This window comes from Nelumbo lutea, chromosome 5, assembly GCF_056320005.1.
Source record: "Nelumbo lutea isolate HS-2025 chromosome 5, American lotus-T2T, whole genome shotgun sequence".
Lineage (NCBI taxonomy): Eukaryota > Viridiplantae > Streptophyta > Magnoliopsida > Proteales > Nelumbonaceae > Nelumbo > Nelumbo lutea.
The window spans coordinates 12,153,295-12,174,837 of record NC_142688.1 but is presented as its reverse complement, the minus strand read 5'-3'; the positions used below and the strand labels follow the sequence as shown (position 1 = coordinate 12,174,837).

General features: G+C 39.5%; 1 protein-coding gene across 1 annotated transcript; it reads right to left on the bottom strand.

Annotated features, from left to right (window-relative positions):
* Positions 1 to 397: 397 nt before the first annotated feature.
* Positions 398 to 21,341, bottom strand: RAD54 (DNA repair/recombination protein). The gene is made up of 21 exons (XM_088947130.1): positions 21,029 to 21,341; positions 20,323 to 20,703; positions 19,650 to 19,736; positions 19,297 to 19,537; positions 19,098 to 19,223; positions 18,931 to 18,987; positions 18,743 to 18,829; positions 10,594 to 10,689; positions 10,272 to 10,322; positions 8,853 to 8,927; positions 8,639 to 8,725; positions 5,388 to 5,479; positions 5,169 to 5,301; positions 3,812 to 3,931; positions 3,609 to 3,722; positions 3,431 to 3,514; positions 3,224 to 3,301; positions 3,082 to 3,140; positions 1,879 to 2,080; positions 1,703 to 1,801; positions 398 to 842 (listed from the first exon to the last, which is right to left on the bottom strand). The coding sequence occupies exons 1-21, from the start codon at positions 21,199 to 21,201 to the stop codon at positions 480 to 482; spliced, it is 2,805 nt and encodes a 934-aa protein (XP_088803256.1). The 5' UTR covers positions 21,202 to 21,341; the 3' UTR covers positions 398 to 479.
* Positions 21,342 to 21,543: the final 202 nt, after the last annotated feature.

Here is a 21,543-nt window from a genome sequence, read left to right as displayed (position 1 = left end):
CCCTTTACAGTTGACACACAAGAGTACTTTTTCTGATAGTGAGTATACAACCACGCTCTCATCCAAAGATGATCAAATAAAAAAATAAAAATAAATAAACCAGGTCGAGTCTGATGGTATTAGACTATTAGTTCTGTCGCTACGAGTCCCCCGGTAGGATTTATCCAATCGAATCCCACCTTCGTCCTGTTAAACATATACACTACAGTTTGAACAGCTTAACCCACGGTTGTCACTCATCAGTTCAGACTGAGAATCCATTGATACCCCTTCTTTTTTCTTTCTAGAATTTGCCCTTGGCAACCAAACAATTTCTAGATGCTTGTCATCTATTGCTCCCCAAGCATGTCATTTCTTGGAAGATGCAAAGCTCTAAAGATGTCAATATTTGAACTTATTTTGGGGAAATCCTAACCAAAGAATTGACTAGGAATTTTTAGAATGAAAAAAAAAATAAAGGAACTTTAGCTGCCAATGAATTACATAAAATCATCATGTTCTTCAGAATTAGCAGGCAATCTTTTCAGTGGTAACTTATTCCCGTAAGATATTTTTGGCTTTGTTTGCGCATGCATTGTGCCTTTCAGAGACGTTCTCAAAAATTTTACAGACGCCCCTGTAGTGGGTCGTAATGTGGCAATTGATGAGTTCCTCATAGAATCTCCATTGGAACAGACCATGGGGTTCAGCCGTAGATGTTGACGCAATGAGGAATTTTGACTACGGATCGCCTTTGAATCAGAGTCTTCTTTTTGTTCTACCTCTCTTTGAGTTTTTGACCTCCCCACTGATTCAACAGGTGTAAGCTTTCCATCCACTTGGTTTGTGAAAACAAATGTGACCTGCAGCAACCAAGATTAGCTTAAAACAATATACATCAAATATATTCAACTCCCAGGAAGAGGTAAAATTTACAACTTCTTCGAATACCAATCACCCAGGTCACTAGGAAAGTGCCTAAGCACCTCAGTTTACAGCCTCCTTTATCGCCTGGCTTTGCTTAGGAATTTTAAGAATGCTGCTTTAATCAAATATCGTGTACTACAATATACAACATTAGGCTCCAAATAATATAAAGGTGTACTTGGTCTCATAGGGTGCTTGCTCTCTAATGGACAACAGGTCATGGACATACAATGTAATGTGCATAGAAAACAATTGGCTGCATAATGATGAGTTGAGAAGAAAGTAAGAAAACTAATCGAGGGCTGGCTCACTGGTGTGTAAACTGGTTTGTTCCAGTATTGATGCAGAATCAAATCCCGCAACCAGCACTTTGAGGAAAAAAGGGGTAGGGGGAAGTTATTAATGGTACATAGCACCGAATACCAAAAAAAGAGAAGAAAATAAGCATATTGTATAAGAAATCTTCAAACCAAGAAAACATTGTTTTGGTGACAACCAATAAATGCAAAAAGTTGCTTTTCTATATCCAATTAATCAACTAGTGTGTAATCTGTTGAATAATGAATTGACTCAACAGGAACAGAAAACTAATTCTCCCACTCAATGATAGTTGAATGTTAAAAAAAATCGAAAATTTGCATACTCAGCCACTAATGTTAATTTCCTGATCTGAAAAATGACTGATGATGGCTACTGGTTTTAGAAACTTAGTGATGCTTTAAGCTTTGTGAGGACAGTAATCAGTTTTCTCAAAATATAATCAAACTAAAAATATAAGTTTGAATTTATAACGCACCTCATCACCAGCAGAACATTGAAAAATTGCATCAGGTACTGACATTGGAAAAGGATGATGCCCCCAACTTTCTAGATCTTCTTCTAGAGGGGCTCCAAGCTGAAAACAGATATTCAGTCAGAAGAATAGAAGCAAAAAAAGACACTTGAATATAGGATGAATGAACTAAGAATTACCTGCTTCTCTGAGCTTTTCAACTTGTGCAAGCATCCAGCAATTTCAGCAAATCCACCTATATCTGAAGTGCCTTCACCAGAATGACAAGCTCCATGTGTTGAATTGACACCTTCAACCTCTCTTGCAATCTCAGGACCATCATCTATCTCTAATGCATGTGTTCTACAACGAGTGCAGTTCATCTTTTCATGAATCTCAGACCTGCATAAACAGTAAGAGATCAGAATTAATATGCATAGATGAAAAGAAACCAACTTCTTGCTAATAGAGCCTTAAAAGCACAAAGATCCGGGAGTAAAACTTCATGATACAGAGAAGAACACAACTTTTCAGACCCTCGTTGTTTTACTAAGTTGAGAAAGTGATGTCTATTATATGAATAGTTCTCTTTTTTTTCTTTTCAATAACAAGATTGCATTGCATCAAAAGGAGAAAAGAACAAAAGCTACAATTTAGCTGAAGCCAGGAAGACCAAACTTAGAATTAAAAGAAAACAAGAAGACCAAAAAACGAGTCATCACCACCAAAAAATGAAAAAGGGACAAGCACATCTAAGAAAATTCCAGAATGTACTACTAGTTGTGTTGTGGATTTTCTACACTGATCATCTTGCATAACATTTCACAATGTTTTATGTGAGAATTTCTAATGATCATTTTTTTTTGTGCTTATCCATGGAAAACATTTAGGTCCTAAGCTGTTATACAAACAAGAGCACACTGTTTATGTTTAGCAGATTATAAAATAGAAGGCTATTAACCATGTTCATCTAAAATTCTAGAGATTAGCCACACTATTCAATTGAAATAACTCCACTGCTATGCATTGGAGTGCAGATTCTTGTTCGGCATAGTATCCTCATCTTAGATGTCATGTCATTCAACAATTAAAAAAAAATTGCATATCATCATGTGATGGTGCAAATTGCGTGTGGTAGTGTATATAACTTTGTGGTGAAAAGGGTGACAGGCTAGAAGGTAGAAAGCCTTATGCATTGAAGGAAGCAAAACCTGATAAGGATTTTCCAGGCCACCCTTTACTTTTTGTACTAATGAATAAAATACTCCAGGATTAGAGTAGAGCTCAAAGAATCCTGTTATTTCCATTATCAAGCCCATCTACATGCCATGGGATAACATAAAATAACATTCCAGTAATTGTAGATGCTGGGAGGAACTTTTAACTTTAGAAATGAACACTACCTCACATTCTCATGAAATGTGAAAAGATCACGTAAGTCTTCTGTTGAAAGAAAATTCCCCTGCAAATAGAATATTTAATAGACCTAGCATTCAAAAGCAAATGTCAAAATTGTAGCAAGCAAAAGGTAGTCACTACAAGAACCTGTCCTTTATTGTTGTCCATTTGTTCATGCTGAATAACTTTCTGAAGGCCCTCCTTTGACATCTGACGCTGGTATACCTATTAAATGTGTTCAAATAAACCTTCAAACAATCTAAAAACCATAGCTTATGGCAACAAAAACAATCACAGATGCAAGGGAAGAAGCAAGTATCATCCAGTGTTGTGACATAATGTTTTAATCAATACCTTTTCTTCAATGGTTCCAGTACTCAAAAATCTATAGATGTATACTCTCTTCTTTTGTCCATCTCTCCAGACTCTAGCGGCAGCCTATTTGTGGAAAGACAAACTGGAAAAACTTAGAAAATTGTTGATCATGAAATGAATAGGCATCTTTCTAATGCACATCAAAGTTAGTATTTACTTGCTTATCATTTGCCGGGTTCCAATCAGGATCAAAAAGCACAAGGCGGTTACCACCTATCAAATTAAGTCCACAACCACCAGCCTTGCTGCTTAAAAGAAAGGCAAATTCATCCTATAAGACATGATGTAAGCTAATTAAGCCCCATAATGCATCATTGGTAGGTGAAAGAGCCAAATAAAATTAGAAAATTTAGCATATACCTTTGATAGATCATTAAAACAGTTGACCAACTTTTGTCTTTTACTGATAGATGTGGTTCCATCAAGCCTCAAGTATGGGTACCGCCTTTCACGACACAGTTGAGCAAAAAGATCCAGAGTCTGATCACCGAATATAAAAAGAATATACTGAACCAAAGGCTCACTTCTAAAAGCAGGACAGAACAGAGAACTTCAGAGTAATAATTAAATAGTTGACAAATGAGTTATGTAATTCTTGGGCTCAGTTGTGATTCTTGTTTTTCTTTCCTAGTTTACTTGTAAGTTTCAAGGAGGGGCTGCAGCTCGCGCCTTTTGTTGGGATGATGTATGAACTCACTCTAATTTGCTTCTGAATCAATAAACTTATTATTATTCATCAAAAAATGAGTTATGTAATTCTGTTATGCTATCAAACTAGACCATTAGTGGTAATGCAATATTATTAAAAAGAACTAGATCATCAATGCTAAAACAGTTTCTTTCAGATTGACAAGATTGTGTAAGATCAACCTATTATCCATCTCATGCGCAAACAAGTCAGATAGGGAAATTAATTTAAGTTCATTCTTTCACAAGCACTCCCAGAGGTGTACACCTAAGTTTTGAAAAAAAAAACAAAAAAAAAAAATCATGGAAGAATATGGGAAAGAGGTTTGAAATAGTTATCAACTATTCAAAAAATTTAACTAGAGAAGTTTAGTTCCAATATGAGAAAACAGTAGAAATCTGTTAACAATGAAAAACAGCAAGAAAACTAAGAGAGAAAGAGAGGGATGAGCAGGAGAGGAAAGAAAGAAAAAATGGAGAGAAGAGAGAAGCCAAAAGATAGTATGGCCACCCCAAGCACGAAGACAGGCACACCCCTAACGAGGCGACTACTAAAAGGGCAGCCCAGTGCACAAGGCTCCTGCCAATGCGGGGTCTGGGGAGGGATAGATGTATGCAGCCTTACCTCTGCACACATAGTGAGGCGACTACTGCTAGAAACAAATAAAAACAAATGAAGTAACATGGGCTGAGGCCCAACAGCATTAAAAACAAATTTGAAATAAGGGCCCAATGACTGTCAGTAAAAAAACCAAATGCCCCAATATTGAATTGGATCTTGCAGAAACATAATAAACAATAAATAAATAAGATCACCTCCCCTAGCCCCAGGCACCAATTCCTTCAATATGGGAAAAAAATTATGGTAACCCTAACTTTTTTCAGAACTTGAAGAGTACTTATTATATATATATATATATATATATATAAACTAGCATGCACCATCACAATTATGCAATTACACCATTCCACAAAATTAGGGCCTCCAACTTAGAAAAAGGTTAGATATTAAAAGTAACTGAAAATATACCTGAGTGTAGTTTGAAACAAGAACTATGCGATCATCTGTTTTCTGACGAAGTTGGGCCAGTAATCTAGCCAGGACGTGCATTTTTCCAGAGAGTTCAACCCAAACCCCATCACCACCAGTCCATGATCCAGATCTGATTAAATAAAGCATAAGGCACCTATGAAGGAAAAAACTGTTTCTAAAGAAGAGGCGTAAATAATACCATAGCAAAGTGCTTACCTGCCAGAAAACATCTCTGGTGGGAAAAATCGTATGCAGTCCTCAAATCCCAATGTACTTGGACTTCCACTCCTGATTGTATCATAAATAAGCTGGAAGACAAATTACCATGGTTAAAACTAGACTAGTATCAGGAATGCATATATAAAATGAATATGAAAACTAAAAGAGGGATGCAGACTAGCACTAGAATATGAATGAAGGCTGGGAAAATTTTATCCCATTGAAAGCAGTCATTTATCTTTAGTCAGACATTCTTCAATAATTAGCAGGTTTTTGTACCCAGCAAATCTGAAGAATATCAAGGTATGAAATATGAACTTCTCCATTAACCTAAGTGACATGTTGCAAGTTGAAAGAGCTAGAAGGGCTAGAGGTAGACCAAAAATGACATGGGTCGATGTAGTAAGAAATGATTTAAGCATTCATAATTAAACAATTGATATGACATTAAACAAAATGCAATGGTGAAACGAGATTCATGTAACCAACCCCATATAGTTAGGATAAGGCTTAGAAGAAGACAATGACGAACTTCTCCATTAACCTCTTGCAATTCAAAATGTTATCATGTAAGCAGAAGCATGGCATCAAGAGGTTGCAACCATGACTATGAAGGCTTTCTCAATATTCTTTTCCAACAGAAAAAACGTAGGAGCAAGAGGGATAGTGGTGCTCCAGTGGAGAACTGAGAGAGGGAGAGGCCAAGAGGCAGCGAATTAGTGAGGGTTTCTCAATTCAAAATGAAGCAACGTGGTTTGATTTTAGTTTAGATAAAACGACACTGCATAGTCTAATATTATATGTTATATAAGTTGTTTAATATGTTAAATAATACATGTAATTGTGTATAATGTAAAATATATAATATTTTTATATTTTATAATATATATATAAATTAATCGAGCCAGACTCGCAAGCTTTCGAGCCAAATATTTTATTGGCCAAATTCAAGTTTGAAAAACTAATCAAACTTACCTTGAGATTTCAACTCAATTATCAAGCCTAACTGAGTTTGAGTTTGAGTTTGAATTCTTCGATTAAAGCTCGATTTGATTGCATTTCTAATGCTAACCGTAAACAAACATTCTTCAATAAGCAGTAGGTTTTTGTCCCCAATAAATCTGAAGAGTTTAAAGATACGAACTCTTCCATTGACCTCTTGCAATACAAAACAGTATCATGTAGGCAGAAGCATTCCATCAAAAAAGTAGTGTTACTTTGATTTGGGTACCAATCCGTAGGCAGAAGAAGCTCCCAGGCTGTTATTGAAAATGATTAATTGACACAAATGATTAAGAGGTGCAACATTGGTCTACCTAACCCAGCCAATTTGTTCTTCTTGCATGGTTGGGTTTGGGTTTTCAAGCTTTGGGCCAAAGCTCTGGGATTGACACTAGATCAGGTTAGGCTAGGGTTAAGGCCTTGGGTAGCCCAAGCCAGGTCCAACCCAACACAATGTTAACCTAGTATCCTGAGCTTGTGTAACATTTTTAACATACATCCACTATGTATTACATTGTGTATGTATGCATATTATGTACTTGCTAGCACAAATATGCATATGTTGATCAGGCATTTACAGTAATACCAACACGTGCATTTCCTATTGGGCCCAAATTCACTAACACAAAGAGCATACACACTGCTAGCAATTACATCTACAATGATGTTTCCATTGTATTTTTCTTTCATTTCCTTTTTCTCCAAAAGGATTGTATAGCTTAAAGAATTTCTAGAGTAGCAAAATATGTAATACAAAACCCTCAAACCCAACCAATCTCCACAAGCCCAACCAAGGACACCCAAACCCATCCATCCTAGAGCTCAGCCCAACTTTGTGCCACGGTTTAGCTTAGGGTATGCTTGGGCTAGCCAACAAGGGCTTTACCTCAAGTTGGACCAGCCCTAGATTTGGGGCCAACTCTTTTAGTTGGGGTTTTTGGGCCTTGGTTGGTACTAAACCAGGCTCATCCCAACCCACAGAAACTCCCCCCCCAAACCCCCAGCATACCCCTCTAACACCTATAATTAAAGTTCGGGTGTCATCTCCATGTCCAAACACTTCAATTTTAAGTAAATTCCATGCCAATACCCTGTTCACACCTTGTCCTTGGTTTATCTATATAACAAAAGAGATCAAGTTAAGACACAATAGTAGCTAGATAGTTTGCGTTTGTGTCGGATAGACAAATGTTAGACAGTGTTCTAGTGGCAAATGAACTAATTGACTCAAGGAAAAGGGAGGGGAGGCCTGGGCTGCCTTGTAAACTAGATCTGGATAAGGCTTACGACCATGTTAATTGGAATTTAATCATTCGATTGACTGAATTATATTGCATGAAATTTTCCCAAAATTTTCACACAAATACATTTACATTCAGCTTTTATGCAAAGAGAACCTTGCAAATTGGATATGTTACAAGACATTCACAGAGAATTAATCACGAAACATAACTAAAGTTGTAAGGGTAGAAATCTCAGCAACAGTGTTTTAAAAGTGCAAGGTGCAAAAAAAAGTGCAAGGGGCAATTTACAGCTGAGGTGTGTGACTTTTTGAAGCAAGACACAAAATTACAAAAATGCCAAAAAAATCAAAATAAATGTCAGAAAATTCAAAAAAAAAATTTAAACGTAACATTAATAAAAAGTATAAACTTAAATTTTAAAATAAATGTTTTAAAAAACCTATTATCTAAAATTAAAATACAGGAACATGACATGTAAAGTGCATTCAAATGAAAATTTGAAAATAAAACCAAACATATAAAACATTTTCAAGCATATAAAACCCACAATCTCTATTTCTTTCCTCAATTGCATTACTTCAAATAGCTAATGTGATGTAAAACATCTTGCATTCCTAATTCTATGAGCCACCTTTGTACCAAGCCCCTCAAGGCAAGCCCAAACAAATCCATGTTAGGGTCTTAAATTCTTAATCCTTACACAAAAATAAATAATGTTATAATGTTAATTGTCTTTTAAGAAGATATTTCTAGGGTCTGTTTGGTTCACAGGAATAGGGATCTGGAATTGGAGTTGAAATGGTCCATTCCGATTCCAGCCGTTTGCCTGGGCAGAACCAGAACCCTATTCCCATTCCTGGTGGAATGGCATTCTCCCATTTGAGGGAATGGTCATTCCCGTCTGAACCAAACAGACAGGAGGAATAGACCATTCTGATCCCAACTGCAAACCAAACGGACCCCCAATTCTTAACGAAAACATCAATTTAATTGATATCTTACCTTTGGATGATTGCACAACTTTTTAAGGGCTGTAATATATGCCAAAATTTTTGACTGCTTCACCTCCTCAGAAATTACCCGTTTAACCTGTAATGGAGGTCATGAAAGGTGTAGTAGTCCAGTCAATCACTTCCTTGTATCATATCCAATGAGAATTTCACCCATTGCAGAAACATATAATGCATGGCAATAAGAAAAAAGTGTAAAAACCTACATTTTTCGAATGTATAAAATGGTTATACAGTTCTAATTGGAGAGGAGTCAGCTTGCAACAAACAACTTCAACTATCTGCATGGGAAATATCAACTCAATTATTCAAGAACTAATAAGTTCAGCATTCGTTCAACAAAACTGTTAATATCAAGCAAATGCTCATAAATATAAAAAGAAAATAACAGGAATAAATATGAAGCATGGAAAGGTGATAAAGAAGTGATTATTGGATGTGTCCTTTTGTGATATCTTGTTTATGAGTGCAGATGCAAAGGTTTTTAGCTGAATTCAGCTTGGAGAAGCATTGAATGCTCCAAAAAGTGTTGTGCTAAGTGCCAAGTGTATGCATCACATCTAAGCATCCAATATTAAAAATCTATATATTTTTCAGTAGTAATGAAATCAATAAAGATCATAGAGGCAAGATTCTCAAATAGTTTTACAGGCCCCTGTCAAGATGAAAATGAATTGACAAGACAAAATTTTCAAAAAAAAAAAAAAACACGACCATCAGATGTCTTTATCAAGTCCAGCAATGTCAGGTATACCTCTTAGATGGAGATAACGCTATTTAAACAATGTATCACAAATACAAAATCTCCACCTGGACATTGAACTTAGTTATACTAAAAAAGAGAATCTGGTCAAGCATGAAGATCATATGCACACTAACAATAACTTCATATATGTTTGTTACTTACTCCAATGCTGATCCCAGTTATCCAGGATCTTGAGAGGGTTAAACTGGCTACCATCCTAACCTTTAGCATTACTTCAACCGTTTTAAGGTGTTAAAGATAAATCAGTTTCCTGCTTATTTGTAAAAGAAATAGAAGTTTCATATTGATCAGGGTCCAGGCTTCAAGTCTTAAAGGAAAACCATACCCTCTGTTTCAAATAATAACCATTGCAAGGTAAGCGTATTCTCAAGCCTACATGAACGACAAAGGACAGTCAACCTTGTATTTATGAAATGCAATCAAGCTTCCACTATACATCCAATGAATTATTTCCATTCATTATTTTGTATGAAGAAATTGTTACATTTTTTTCGCTTTTCATGCTACTGCATGTTTACAACTCTATCTTTTTTCTTTTGAGAAAAAACATGTTTTAGAAATCTTATTTGGAGCACTAAGTGTTTCCAGAAATTATTTACATATAGGATTCACCTCCTAGTTAGTCTTAGAGTATATCCATACAAAGATAACTCCATAAATACAAAGGTGCAAAAACAGAACATAGTTGCCCAACAAGGCAACAACAGAACACCAAATGAAATGACCAAGAAGATATTATAAAATAGTAACAAAGGATGATTGATGCAAGATGTGTACTGTGGATAGATATTTTGCCAGATGAATGCACTAAGCAATGTTGAACAAAAGTTTGGAGTAGATACCAAAATAAACACCATACCTTTGGTGGTAAGTGATTTGATAACAGAGCATTTGTCCTCCTCAGGATAAACTGAAACAAAAAGCCATATGTTAACTTGAGGAGAAATCTTACACCAACTACAAAGCTAGGTAAGTCATTGGTTACAAAAAAAAAAAACTGCACATCTGAAACTATGATGCAGTATATGCAGCTTGACCACAAGATAACAGCTCCAGGTGTTGGTGTTTATTTTCAACAATAAATGTTTTTGTTTTTATATTAAGATAAGGCATGAATAGGTCTCTCAAAAAACTAAAGAAGATCTTACAATCTAGCCCATACAACAAAAAGAAAAGATTACCTGATTTACTTTAGCACTTAATTCTGCAGAACGTTCAATGCCTAGTTTTCTCTCTTCTTCTGTTGCTGTAGGTTCTCTTCCACAAATGATTGGAGCCTCGATTCAAGGTGAATGTCACAATTTGAAGTAAAATAAGTTAAAATTATCAACTTTTAGAAAAGTTGGAAATGCCAAATCATTAATGTTACATACATTGTGGTACTCAAGGTTCAAAGTATTGATACGCCAAATATGCATTTTGAGTGTTTGGAAGCTACATAACCTTTTTTTTTTTGTTTTTTTTTTCAAAATTGGCCAAGGGGCAGTTTAGGTCAAAACCCCAAAAGCCTTGTATTTCTTGTATCAGGGGCTTGCCAATATGATACAATATGCCCAATATAGGGTCTATTGTATCAAATTTTGAACCTTGGTAGTACCATAGCAATTGATTTGATTCTTTTAGAATGAATTTATGATAACATCAGTATCATTAGAAAGACAAGAAAACTCACTACTTCAATCCATGTCAATACTACTTTTCCTTGATGGTAATAGGTTGTGTTTCATTAACTTAAAATCATAGTCACGTGCTAAGTAAAGTTATGGTGAAGCTTCTGGAAGACATTAACTTGACAAGTACAAGAGAAATGATCACTATATTATATGTAATTAAGTGTTGACAATCAAGAATCAATCATTATCATCATCATCATCATCCGTGCCTTATCCCAACTATATGGGGTCGGCTACATGAATCCTGTTTCGCAAATCTGATATATTTAAAGTCATTTCCACGGTTAAATTGTTAGTGCTTAAATCATTTCTTATTACCCCTATGTCCTTTTTGGTCTAACTTGGTCACTTCAAGCCCCTTCAATGTGTATAAATCACTTCCTCTAACTAGTGCAGTTGGTGGTCTTCTATGTGCCCAAACCATATTAATCTACTCTCTCTCATTTTATCACCTATTGGAGCTACTTCTAGGTTCCTATGGATAACTTATTCCTAATCCTATCTGATGATGTGTGATCTAGTGCTCCCTGCTGGTAGACAACACGGACGTCGAACTGGGTAGGTCGCCTAGCTGAGCTGCAAAGAAAGAGATCAGAGTGTCCAGGTTGCTTTACCCGGGGTGGGCACTCCAATGCTTAAGGCAACGAAGAGTTTTGAGAAAGCTAAAAAGCAAGAGAGCTAGAGAGTTGTAAATGCTAAATCGCGCTTACCTTTTCTGTGAATGGGGATGCCATTATATAGGATAGTTGTTGTGAGGCTCATGAAGCGCGTCCGAGATCTCCGGCCCGTCTGGTTTGGAGGCGGTTCCACGCCCAAAGATGGACTCCACGTAAGCGGGTAATGTCTATCCAGTCGCGTTTGAAGCAAGCGAGGTGGTAACCGACCTAACGCCCAGGGAAGTCGGAGACGGTATCCCAACCTAACGCCCAAAGATGGACTCAGCACGTCAAGCAGGTCACTAGTTGAACTCAGGTCAGGTCAGCGGATGCAGGTCGCCTCTTATGCAGACCTAACGTCTTGTCGAGCCATTCGTAGTTCGGTCTACCAAGGTGGTGCCAAGGTCGCCAAGGCGGGTGCAAGGTGTCTGAGGCGCTCCCGAGGTTTTCTTACGTGGTGTTAAGATGTTAGTTGACTATTTTGAGGTGCCACATGTCATCACGTCACTAGAGGGCCAAATCGCCCCACATCAATTGCTCCTCACTCTCGAGTCAATGCCAGTTAGGCAAAGGGAGTAGCTCATTGTCAATCTTCGACCCGTGGTGACTCGTTCAGTAGGTTCGCAAATTGCCCGGCCTGTCTACCAAACTCGGCTCAAGGGTGGGCTAGCGTGCAACAAGATTCGAATTTCAAATTTCAAGTTGGGTGCCCAAGTTGGGTGCATAAATTTTAAAATTCAAATTTGCCCGCAAGCGGTGTGACCTCGATCCTTAATCCATCGTCGTATTGCCTCATCCATTGATTTTTCACACCCATGGCTATAAATAAGGAGTCCCTGAAGGGGTCCCATTCGCACTGTTTTGAGATTTTTAGCGAGAGAGTGGGGCAAGTTTTGGAGAATCCTGTTGGGAGATCGCTATCAGTTCGGCAAGCGAAATCAGATTGGTAGAGGTCGATTTTTGTTTTCCAAAAAGCTTGTAAGTCTTTTTCCTTCTTTTAGCCATGTCCTCAAGTGAGTTAGAAGGGGGGTTCTCTTATTCTACTCGGGCCGAGGAACGGACTTCAGTGCGAGATCAACAAGGTTCCCATATTGGGGCCTTAACTTTTCAGCAAGAGTTAGAAGCCAGCTCCCAGTTCGGTACCAGCAAGCTAAGTGGGGAGGAAATCATTGGTTTAGTGTTTGCATTCCACATCCCAAATGACTTCAATTGTATTCAGCCCGACCTAGACTATTTCCCTTGGAGCCACGACCGAGGCAAAGTCTGTGTCTTCAAGGAGGCATTGATTGTTGGCCTCCAATTTCCTCTACACCCATTCATTATTGAGGTCCTCTCTCTCTACGGTATTTCTTTGGGGAAACTCCACTCGAATGCCATCCAAACCCTTGTGGGAACAATTTCTCTTAGTTACCATCTTGACTTTCCTTTGGACATAGATGTCTTATCGGGGCTATGCAGTATAATGAAGATTCCCAATGATCCTACTGTTTTTACTTGTCTTTCCACCGAGGTTATAAGCTTCTAAGAGGTTTCCCACAAAGGTTAGGGACTAGAAGAGTAGGTATTCTTCCTTTCTCGGAAAGTTGGTTGGCCTATGGACACTGTCTGGCGACGTAGGGCGAGAAAGGTCTTTGAGGTCGAGTTCGATGAAGAGTTTATTATTGAAGTCCAACACCTTGTACGTCAATGGTTACTAATAGATCAATTCTTAGTTGAGCCTATGCTCGTTTAGGTTGGCTTGGGTCCTATGGGTAGGTCAACAAAATCATCAATTCTTTTTATATTGGAGATTACCTTCTAGCTCGGCTAACTCACTTTTCTTTTGTGTGGCTTCTCAAAGATGGCGAGTACTACTTTCCTCTTGGCAGCAACCAAGAGTCCCTCAAAGAAGAAGAGAAAGGTGGTGGTTGACTCCTCAGTTCACTCGTCAATGGAGGGTTCGACAACCAATGCCAAGGAGAGACTCACGCGCACATGCCCGAGGTCTTCGACCTTGAAGGGGGCGACAACCCCATGTCCATAGAGCTCGCTCAGGTTGCCATAGGTCTGGTCGCCCCATCCCCTTAGGTCACCCAAAAGAGTGCACTTCCGGCCCCTCTCACTCTGGCATACCTCGTTTCGTCCCCAACATCGACATTTTGATTGCCGGTTGTCTTACCAATCCTCTAGTTGCTCTGCGAATGGGGAGAGGAATCCTTCTCCCTGAGGACGTCCAGTACTACAATGGGCTCGATCCTTCCGATGTCAACACAAGGATGACTCAATGCATCCTTCAAGTGTGTAATCTCTATTTTTGATGTCTGCTATTCTTTCATTCCGAGCCTTGTTATTTTTCCTTTTTTACAGGCGAACATGATGGGCCAAGCCTTGCTAAATCAAGCCTTATCCAAGCGTGAAAAGCATGAAATGTAGGCAAACATTGCCCTACAGGCCCAACTAGAAGGAGATCACCTAAGTGTTGAGGCGGCTCACCGCAGTGCAGAGGAAGACCGCCAATGCTTCTTCAAGCTCAATATCAGTATGCAACGCGAGTTGGAGCAGGCCAAATGAACCATCGTCACCATAACCGACAAAGTGCAAACTAAGGATCGTCAGCTGGAAGAGCGGCGAACTAAATATACTAAAGATACTCACCGGGCTGAGGTTGCAACAGTCAAGGGTTTCCGCCTATCACCAAAGTATGAGCAGGAAAAGGTCAACAACGCCCTTCCTTCTATGAAGAGGGGATTTAAGCTATGTTGTTGCTTCCTCAAGTTCCTGCATCCCAACTTTTATTTTGGTACTATCTATTAGGTTGGTACCAAATGAGCTAGTCGTTCAAGTCAACCAAGAGCCTCTAACTCTGGATGAGGAGGTTGGCGAGATCGGCAATGTTGAAGAGGATGAGGGGACAAACAAGGTCGACGACGATCTGTAGGGTGATAAGGAGGGGAAACTTCCTGTGGGAAGTCTCTACTTACATTCTTTAAGAAATTGTTGTACCTAGAGCATGCGTGCTCCTAAATGCTTCTTTTTAGAGCCTATGTGCTCTTGATTGTTTCTTTCCCTTTTTCTTGTTGAGTAACGATGTACTCTTTTCTTCTGTTTAATGGAACCACATCTTTGCACATCGTGTGTCTTTATCTTTTTGCCTTAGATAGTAGGCTAAGTCTTGGAAACACAATCCGAGGTGTCGAGGCAACAAGGTGCACCAATTGCCTAGGTGCCAAAGCGACTAGACTTATGATTTCAGCCAAGTCAAAACGATGTCAAGTTGTCGAACTGTCGAAGTATTCCAAGGTCGACATAAGGGGCCTCAGAGCTGAAAGCGATTTGGCTTCCTCTTGTGTATAACTTAGCCGAAGTGCTCACAGTGTAGATCAACTAGACCAAGTCGCCAAGGCGGGTGGTCTCATTTTTCATACTTAGTGAAATTTGTAGTCTATGCGGGCACAGCTCGAAACTTCTAAACTCCTCACAGATAATATCTTCTTAAGTTGTCAACATTCCATGCACGAGGTACCTGCCTCCCCTCCAACGTTTCGAGTTACTCACTACTGGTATGTCACAGTCCAAATATAGGCTAAGTCACGGACTTCTTCCACTAGGTCGAGGTTAGTCCACAACTCGTCCTCGTTAGCCTCCTCATTGTACATCTTAAACTACAAGGTCGGCACCTCGATCTCGGTTAGGATGACAGCCTCCATCTCGTAGGTTAGGTTGAAAGGAGTCTCGCATGTCACCGTCTTGATTGTAGTTCGGTAGGCCCAAAGGACACTAAGTAGCTTGTCCACCCACAGACCCTTAGCTCGGGAGAGTTAAGCTTTGAGTCCGCATGGTATCGCCCATTTTGTCACTTCGGCCTGATCGTTTGCCTAAGGGTGAGTCACTACAATGAAATTTTGCTAAATTCCCATCTCAGCACACCAATTCCAGAAAAATTTTGCACGTTTTGAGTTGTGATGGATACCAATAGCTTAGCTTCCACCCACTTCGTAAAGTAGTCCATCGCGACTACCAAGAACCTCCTCTACCCGATTGTAGGTGGGAAAGGACTGAGGATATTTATCCCCCACTGTGAGAATGGCCACAGGCTGGTGAAGTACCTTAGGTCGATGACAAGCTGATGTGGTATGTTAGTGTGCCACTGGCACTTGTCTTAGAGCTTTTTGGGCCAACGCCTAGCCCCCAAGTGTCCTCCGCAGAGACCTTCGTGGATATCGCATAGCACTTAGTTCGCTTATGTTGGTCGCAAGCAACGCAAGTAGGGGAACGTGAACAACTTGCGATATAATTGCTCGCCAATGATAATATAGCGAGCTATCTGTCGTTCTACCCTTCAAGCTACGTTGTGTTCTGCTGGTAGGGTCTCATGGCACAAATAATCAACAAGCAAGTCAATCCAACTCGGTTCCGCAGCCAAAACAAGTGCAACCTCTTCTGCCACCCTTTCTATGCTTAATTGTGGCAGGTCTTCAGTGTAGAGTGTCTTCTTTGTAATGTCCATTGCACCAACCAAATTCGAGAATGCATCGGCTTTGGTGTTTTCGGACCTCGACACTTGTTGGATGTACCAAGAGTGGAAGTTGGGCAGGAGCTCTCTAACCTTAGTCAGGTAGGCCAACATGGCGAGCTCCTGGGCCTCATAATACCCATTCACTTGGTTCACCACTAGATGAGATTCATTGTACACCACAATATGTTTCATGCCAACCTCCTTTGCTAGTGATAACTCGACTATCAGCACCTCATACTCAGCTTCGTTACTCAAAACTCGAAATGCGGACCGGAGAGCGTACTCCATCTTCACCTCGCTAGGTCCATAGAGGATCAACCTAGCTCTGCTTCCACGTTGGCTGGATGAGTTGTCCACATGAAGGATCTACGGTTCTTCGTCCCAAGTCGAGTCAGATGCCGCACTAGTTGATGCCTCCAAGGTGGTCACGAGCTCAACAACTTCAAGGGTCGACATGCTAAACGTGCACTCAGTGACGAAGTTAGCCAGGACCTACGCATCGATCGCTAGGTGCAACTCAAACCGGATGTCATACTCATTGGGCTCTTTTGCCCATCTTATCAGCCTTCCCGAGACTTCAAGCTTCTAAAGGACTTGCCTTAGGGGTCAATCGGTTAAAACCACAGTGGTAAGGGCCTAAAAGTAAGGGTGCAACTTACAGGCTACTAGCACCAACAAGAAGGCCAACTTCTCGATGTTCGGGTACTTGGTCTCCACAACGTGCAAGACTTTACTCACATAGTAGATAAGTCGTTGCACTCTGTCCACCTCGCATATTAGGACTGAGATGGCTGCCTCATCACTCGTAGAGAGGTGGAATTTGAGATTGTCCTCGGGTTCCGGCCTAGTCAACTGAGGTGGCAAATTGAAGTACCTCTTGAGCTCGTCAAACACGAGTTGGCACTCTTCAGTCCACTCGAAGTCTTGGTTCTTTTTTATGGCCTATAAGAACGAAGACACTGCCCAGCTGACTTAGACATAAACCAGTTCAAGGCGACTATCCAACCTGCTAGCCTTTGAAATTCTTTAATTGAACCAAGGGGTCTCATATATAGGATGGCCTGGATTTTATCCAAGTTGGCTTCGATGCCACATCAATTCACTATATACCCGAGGAACTTGCCCGACATGACCTCGATGACGCACTTGTTCAATTTGAGCTTCATGTTGTACTTTAAAATGTCAAAAACACAATCTAGGCCAAAAATTAAGGAGTTTGAAAATCGGGTTTTCATAACCATATCATCAACATATGCTTCTATTTTATTTCCAATTTAATCAAAAAATACTTTATTTACAAGGCGATGGTAAGTCACCCCAACATTTTTTAAACCAAAAAGCATTACTTTATAATAGTACAAGTTTGTCTCAGTTACAAAAGTAGTTTTTTCCTAGTCGTCCAGATCCATTTGGATTTGATTGTAACCGGAGTAGGCATCCATGAAACTCAACAACTCAAATCCTAAGGTCGTGTCTACCAGGTGATTCTAGGAAGTAGGAAGTTGTCCTTTGAGCAAACTTTGAGGTTGGTGTAGCCAACGCACATGCGCCACTTGTTGTCGGCTTTCTTCACGAACACTGGGTTGGCAATCCAACTCTCGGGTATTAGACCTCTCTAACAAAGCTTGTTGCGAGGAGCTTCCCGACCTCCTCATCTATTATCCTCCACCGCTCCTAGGTGAGGTTCCTCTTCCTCTACTGGACTAGTCTGACTAAAGGGTCAACATTTAGCCTATGAGTTATGACAGAGAGGTTTATGTCAGGCATTTCTAATGTCGACCAAGCAAAAACATCTATATTTTTAATTAAAAAATTTACCATCTCAGAACGCAGTGGTTCCGTGAGGTGAGCTTTGATCCGCACAATCTTCTCGGGGTCGGTATCCGAGGCCGGCACCAAGGCGGTGTCCATGGGGCAAGCTCTCTCGTCATCGTTCTCCGGAGGCATCTCCAAATTGATGTCAACAGCATGCTTTCCTTTGCCCTTCAGCATGGCTAGGTAGCACTTGCGAGACTCAAGTTGATCACCTCGCACCACTCCTACTCCATAGTTTGTCGGAAACTTCATCAATTGATAGTAAGTTGGCACTACTGCTCAGAGGGCATGTAAGGCAAAGGGGTCACAATCACTAGAAAGTTGTGATCGAAGCATATTGAGTTCAATGTCGAGTCCTCCTAACCCCCCTCCTCTTTGTGTTCCGAAGGCTTACACCTCTTGCGTTCTGAACTACACCTCACGCCTCTAGGTAGTGGAACGCCTCACATCACGCCTCCGCGTTTTAAAACATTGATCAAAAGCTAGTTTGGCTGCTAATCTTCTCAACCAACTTTAACCATTAAGTTAAACAAGAATCCCATCCCAAATCCAAGAAATGTTGTTAAATGCAAATATGTTGTACCAAGAATGACTAACATTCTGGTGGAAGACATTGAGCAAAATTACAAGTATATACAGGACTTCTATTTAACCATGGTCTGTTTTGAATATATAAAGCTAAGCATCTCACCTCATAGTAACGACGAAAATAGGCAGCATCCCCCAAAATTCCTGGGTTAGTAAAGTTAACCATTGCAAAAAATTCTTCCAAGTCATTCTGCCAAAATAAATAAATAAATAAATATTAAACCAATAACTACTATACAACAAGAGAAGGTTCAAAGTTGAAGAACAAAAATAGTGTAAATTTTATCCAACCTGCATTGGAGTTCCTGATAATAGAACACGCCGTCTACATGAAAGAGCAGCTAGTGCCTGATTCAGCACAATATGCATAAAGTTACTAAGATAATGGGGAATGTCATTATACCTACATGAAAAAATAGTGTATTCTAAAATAAAATCCAACATTTCTGCTTTCTGACCCGATTGGTTAATGTTTGGTCATTTTTCAGCCTATGGGCCTCGTCACATATGAGAAGATCACAAGATCCACTTTGATCAAACTTTGATGAATGCATCCGGAATGTCTCATACGAAACAATGAGCACCTTATATAGTATATAATGAATCAGTATTAGTGTAATCAGGAAAATTGACAAAAACAGAGGTACAGAAGTTTACCTGAAAAGGGCTGTTAGGTCTTGTGAAATTATCAATACCAGAGACAACATCATCACGGGTACTTTCACATAGAGCAATAAGTTGAACTCTTTCCCCAACCCACTTCTTAATTTCTGACTCCCAGTTACTAACAAGACTAGTGGGAGTAACAATGATTGCCTTCTTAACCATTGGCTTCCCATCAAATCCCTGATGAAGAACAGTGTATAGTAATGTGATTGACTGTAAAGTCTTTCCCAACCTGCACAAACAAGACAAAATAATTACCCTAAACAATATGGCCAGAAAATAAGATCATAAGAGACTACTGGTTTGAAATCAAATGAAATACCCAAATTAGATTAGGCATTTACCCCATATCATCTGCTAGAATACATCCTGAAATACCCACAGAACTGGACAATCCAGAAACACACTCAAACATGAACTGAACTCCTTCTCTGCATGAGAATTCCATCCACAAATATAAATTGAGTAAAACAATTGGAGTACTAATAAATTCAGATTATTAAAAGTCTAACATTGTGAATTAAGTGTTGCTCTAACATGTTCTAAACTACAGTTCAAAGTTAACTAACAAATTAAGGGGAAATCTAAAATAATATTAGCTGACAATTTTCTAATGTACTGGAGGATAAGTAATATTCAAGTGTTGAAATTACAAATATATATATATATATATATATATATATATACACTTATGGTACAAGATTAAAAAAAAAAGATAGTTAACAGTGGCGGACCTTGGTCACTATTAACAATTACAATTACCATTATAATGGCAGGGATTTTTAAAATCTCTATTATTGATCCAAAAATCTCTATATTGCTTATCCAAATTCTCGTGCTTTATTATGGAGTACCATAAATTTAACTAAAGAAACAATAGCAGTAAAACTTAGCTGCTATAATAACTCAGAACCATACTGCTACTGTAATATGAAATCATGAGCATATGTTCCAATTAGACTTTAACACTATGAATCCCAATATCGTATAGATTAGCTACTTGAAAAAGCAAAATACCTTTGATGAGGCCTAAGGAAACGAACAAGCAAAGGATCCACCACTATTGATGTCATGTTCCCATATTCACCTTCAGATTCTTCAGGTTGCCACAATACCAAGGGTTCTACCCCCGGCGGCAGAGACACATTCTCCTCTGGAACATATTTCTCAACAACGCTCGAGGCACTCAAGCGGTTGGTTACCGGAACCAATGCGGGCCTTGAAGAACCCCATGGGACAAATCTCTTACGAGCCCAAAGACGGCGAGCAAGCTCTTCATTCTGGTCACTATATCGTTGAGTGCATGGAGGCTTAAATGGTTTCCTAGCCACGGCCGCTCCATCTGACACTGAAAGGACTCGAGGAAGTAGTGGCTGCCTTCTAACAACAAGGTTGCCCCTGATGAATCACAAGCATATAAAAAAAAACACCTTTAATTTTCGTGCATTTAACTATAATTTTATATTCTTGCAATAATTTGAAGATATTAGTTCACCAAACGTTGAAATAAATCACCCAGAAAAATACCATTATAAATCGAAACCCTATATAGACAACCGGAGGTCGTAACCAACCAACAGTACTTGGCCTAACCAATTCAAAGGAATTAATTGTGTTTCGGGAAATGTAAACCACTAAACAGGGAGGAAAATGATTTCCATCAACAGGTATGGATTTGTAGCTTTTTATAGACCATGAGGAAGATGTAACTTTCTTGATGTACCTCAGAAGTGCGGCTACATTCTTAGACTTCCGAACTTCGTCGGACGGGGGAGATTCAGCCGTAGATCGCTCTTCATCATTGTCAACTTCGTCATCTTTGCCTTCGCGGTACTCGTCGCTGGAATCGCTGAGGTCGGAGTCAGACGCTGAGAAGACCCCTTCGTCGTCTTCCATGACGGATGAAATCCACCTTCCCGCGTTCAGGCTTCGCGTTCCCAAGGCAAGCGCAGCTCCACTTGTTTAAATTTTACAGAAATTTGGCGGAAAAGAGGACCCGTCCAAGGTCCAACGAGGAACAAGATACTCTAGCATCCAAGTTTATAAAAGAATCCATCGTATATAAACTGGGCTCTTCTCTTTCGACCCATACACACCCGTTTTCAAACGGTCGAAATTTGGGCCTCGTTCGTTCGTAGTGGAGCGGGCCAAAACATTATGGTTGTGTTTGGGTACCATTGCCTTCTACTTGAAAGGCCTTGAAAGGCCTTGGTCAATACAAATTTTAATAAAAAAAAA

Bases quoted from the DNA above. Each gene is read 5' to 3' on its own strand.
- RAD54 (XM_088947130.1), bottom strand. From the start codon at position 21,201: ATGGAAGACGACGAAGGGGTCTTCTCAGCGTCTGACTCCGACCTCAGC. The intron at 8,928-10,271 runs GTATGGTGTTTA...TTTCCCATGCAG, and splicing joins CAAATCACTTACCACCAAAG to ATAGTTGAAGTTGTTTGTTG. The intron at 3,302-3,430 runs GTATTGATTAAA...CACATTTAATAG, and splicing joins CTGGAACCATTGAAGAAAAG to GTATACCAGCGTCAGATGTC.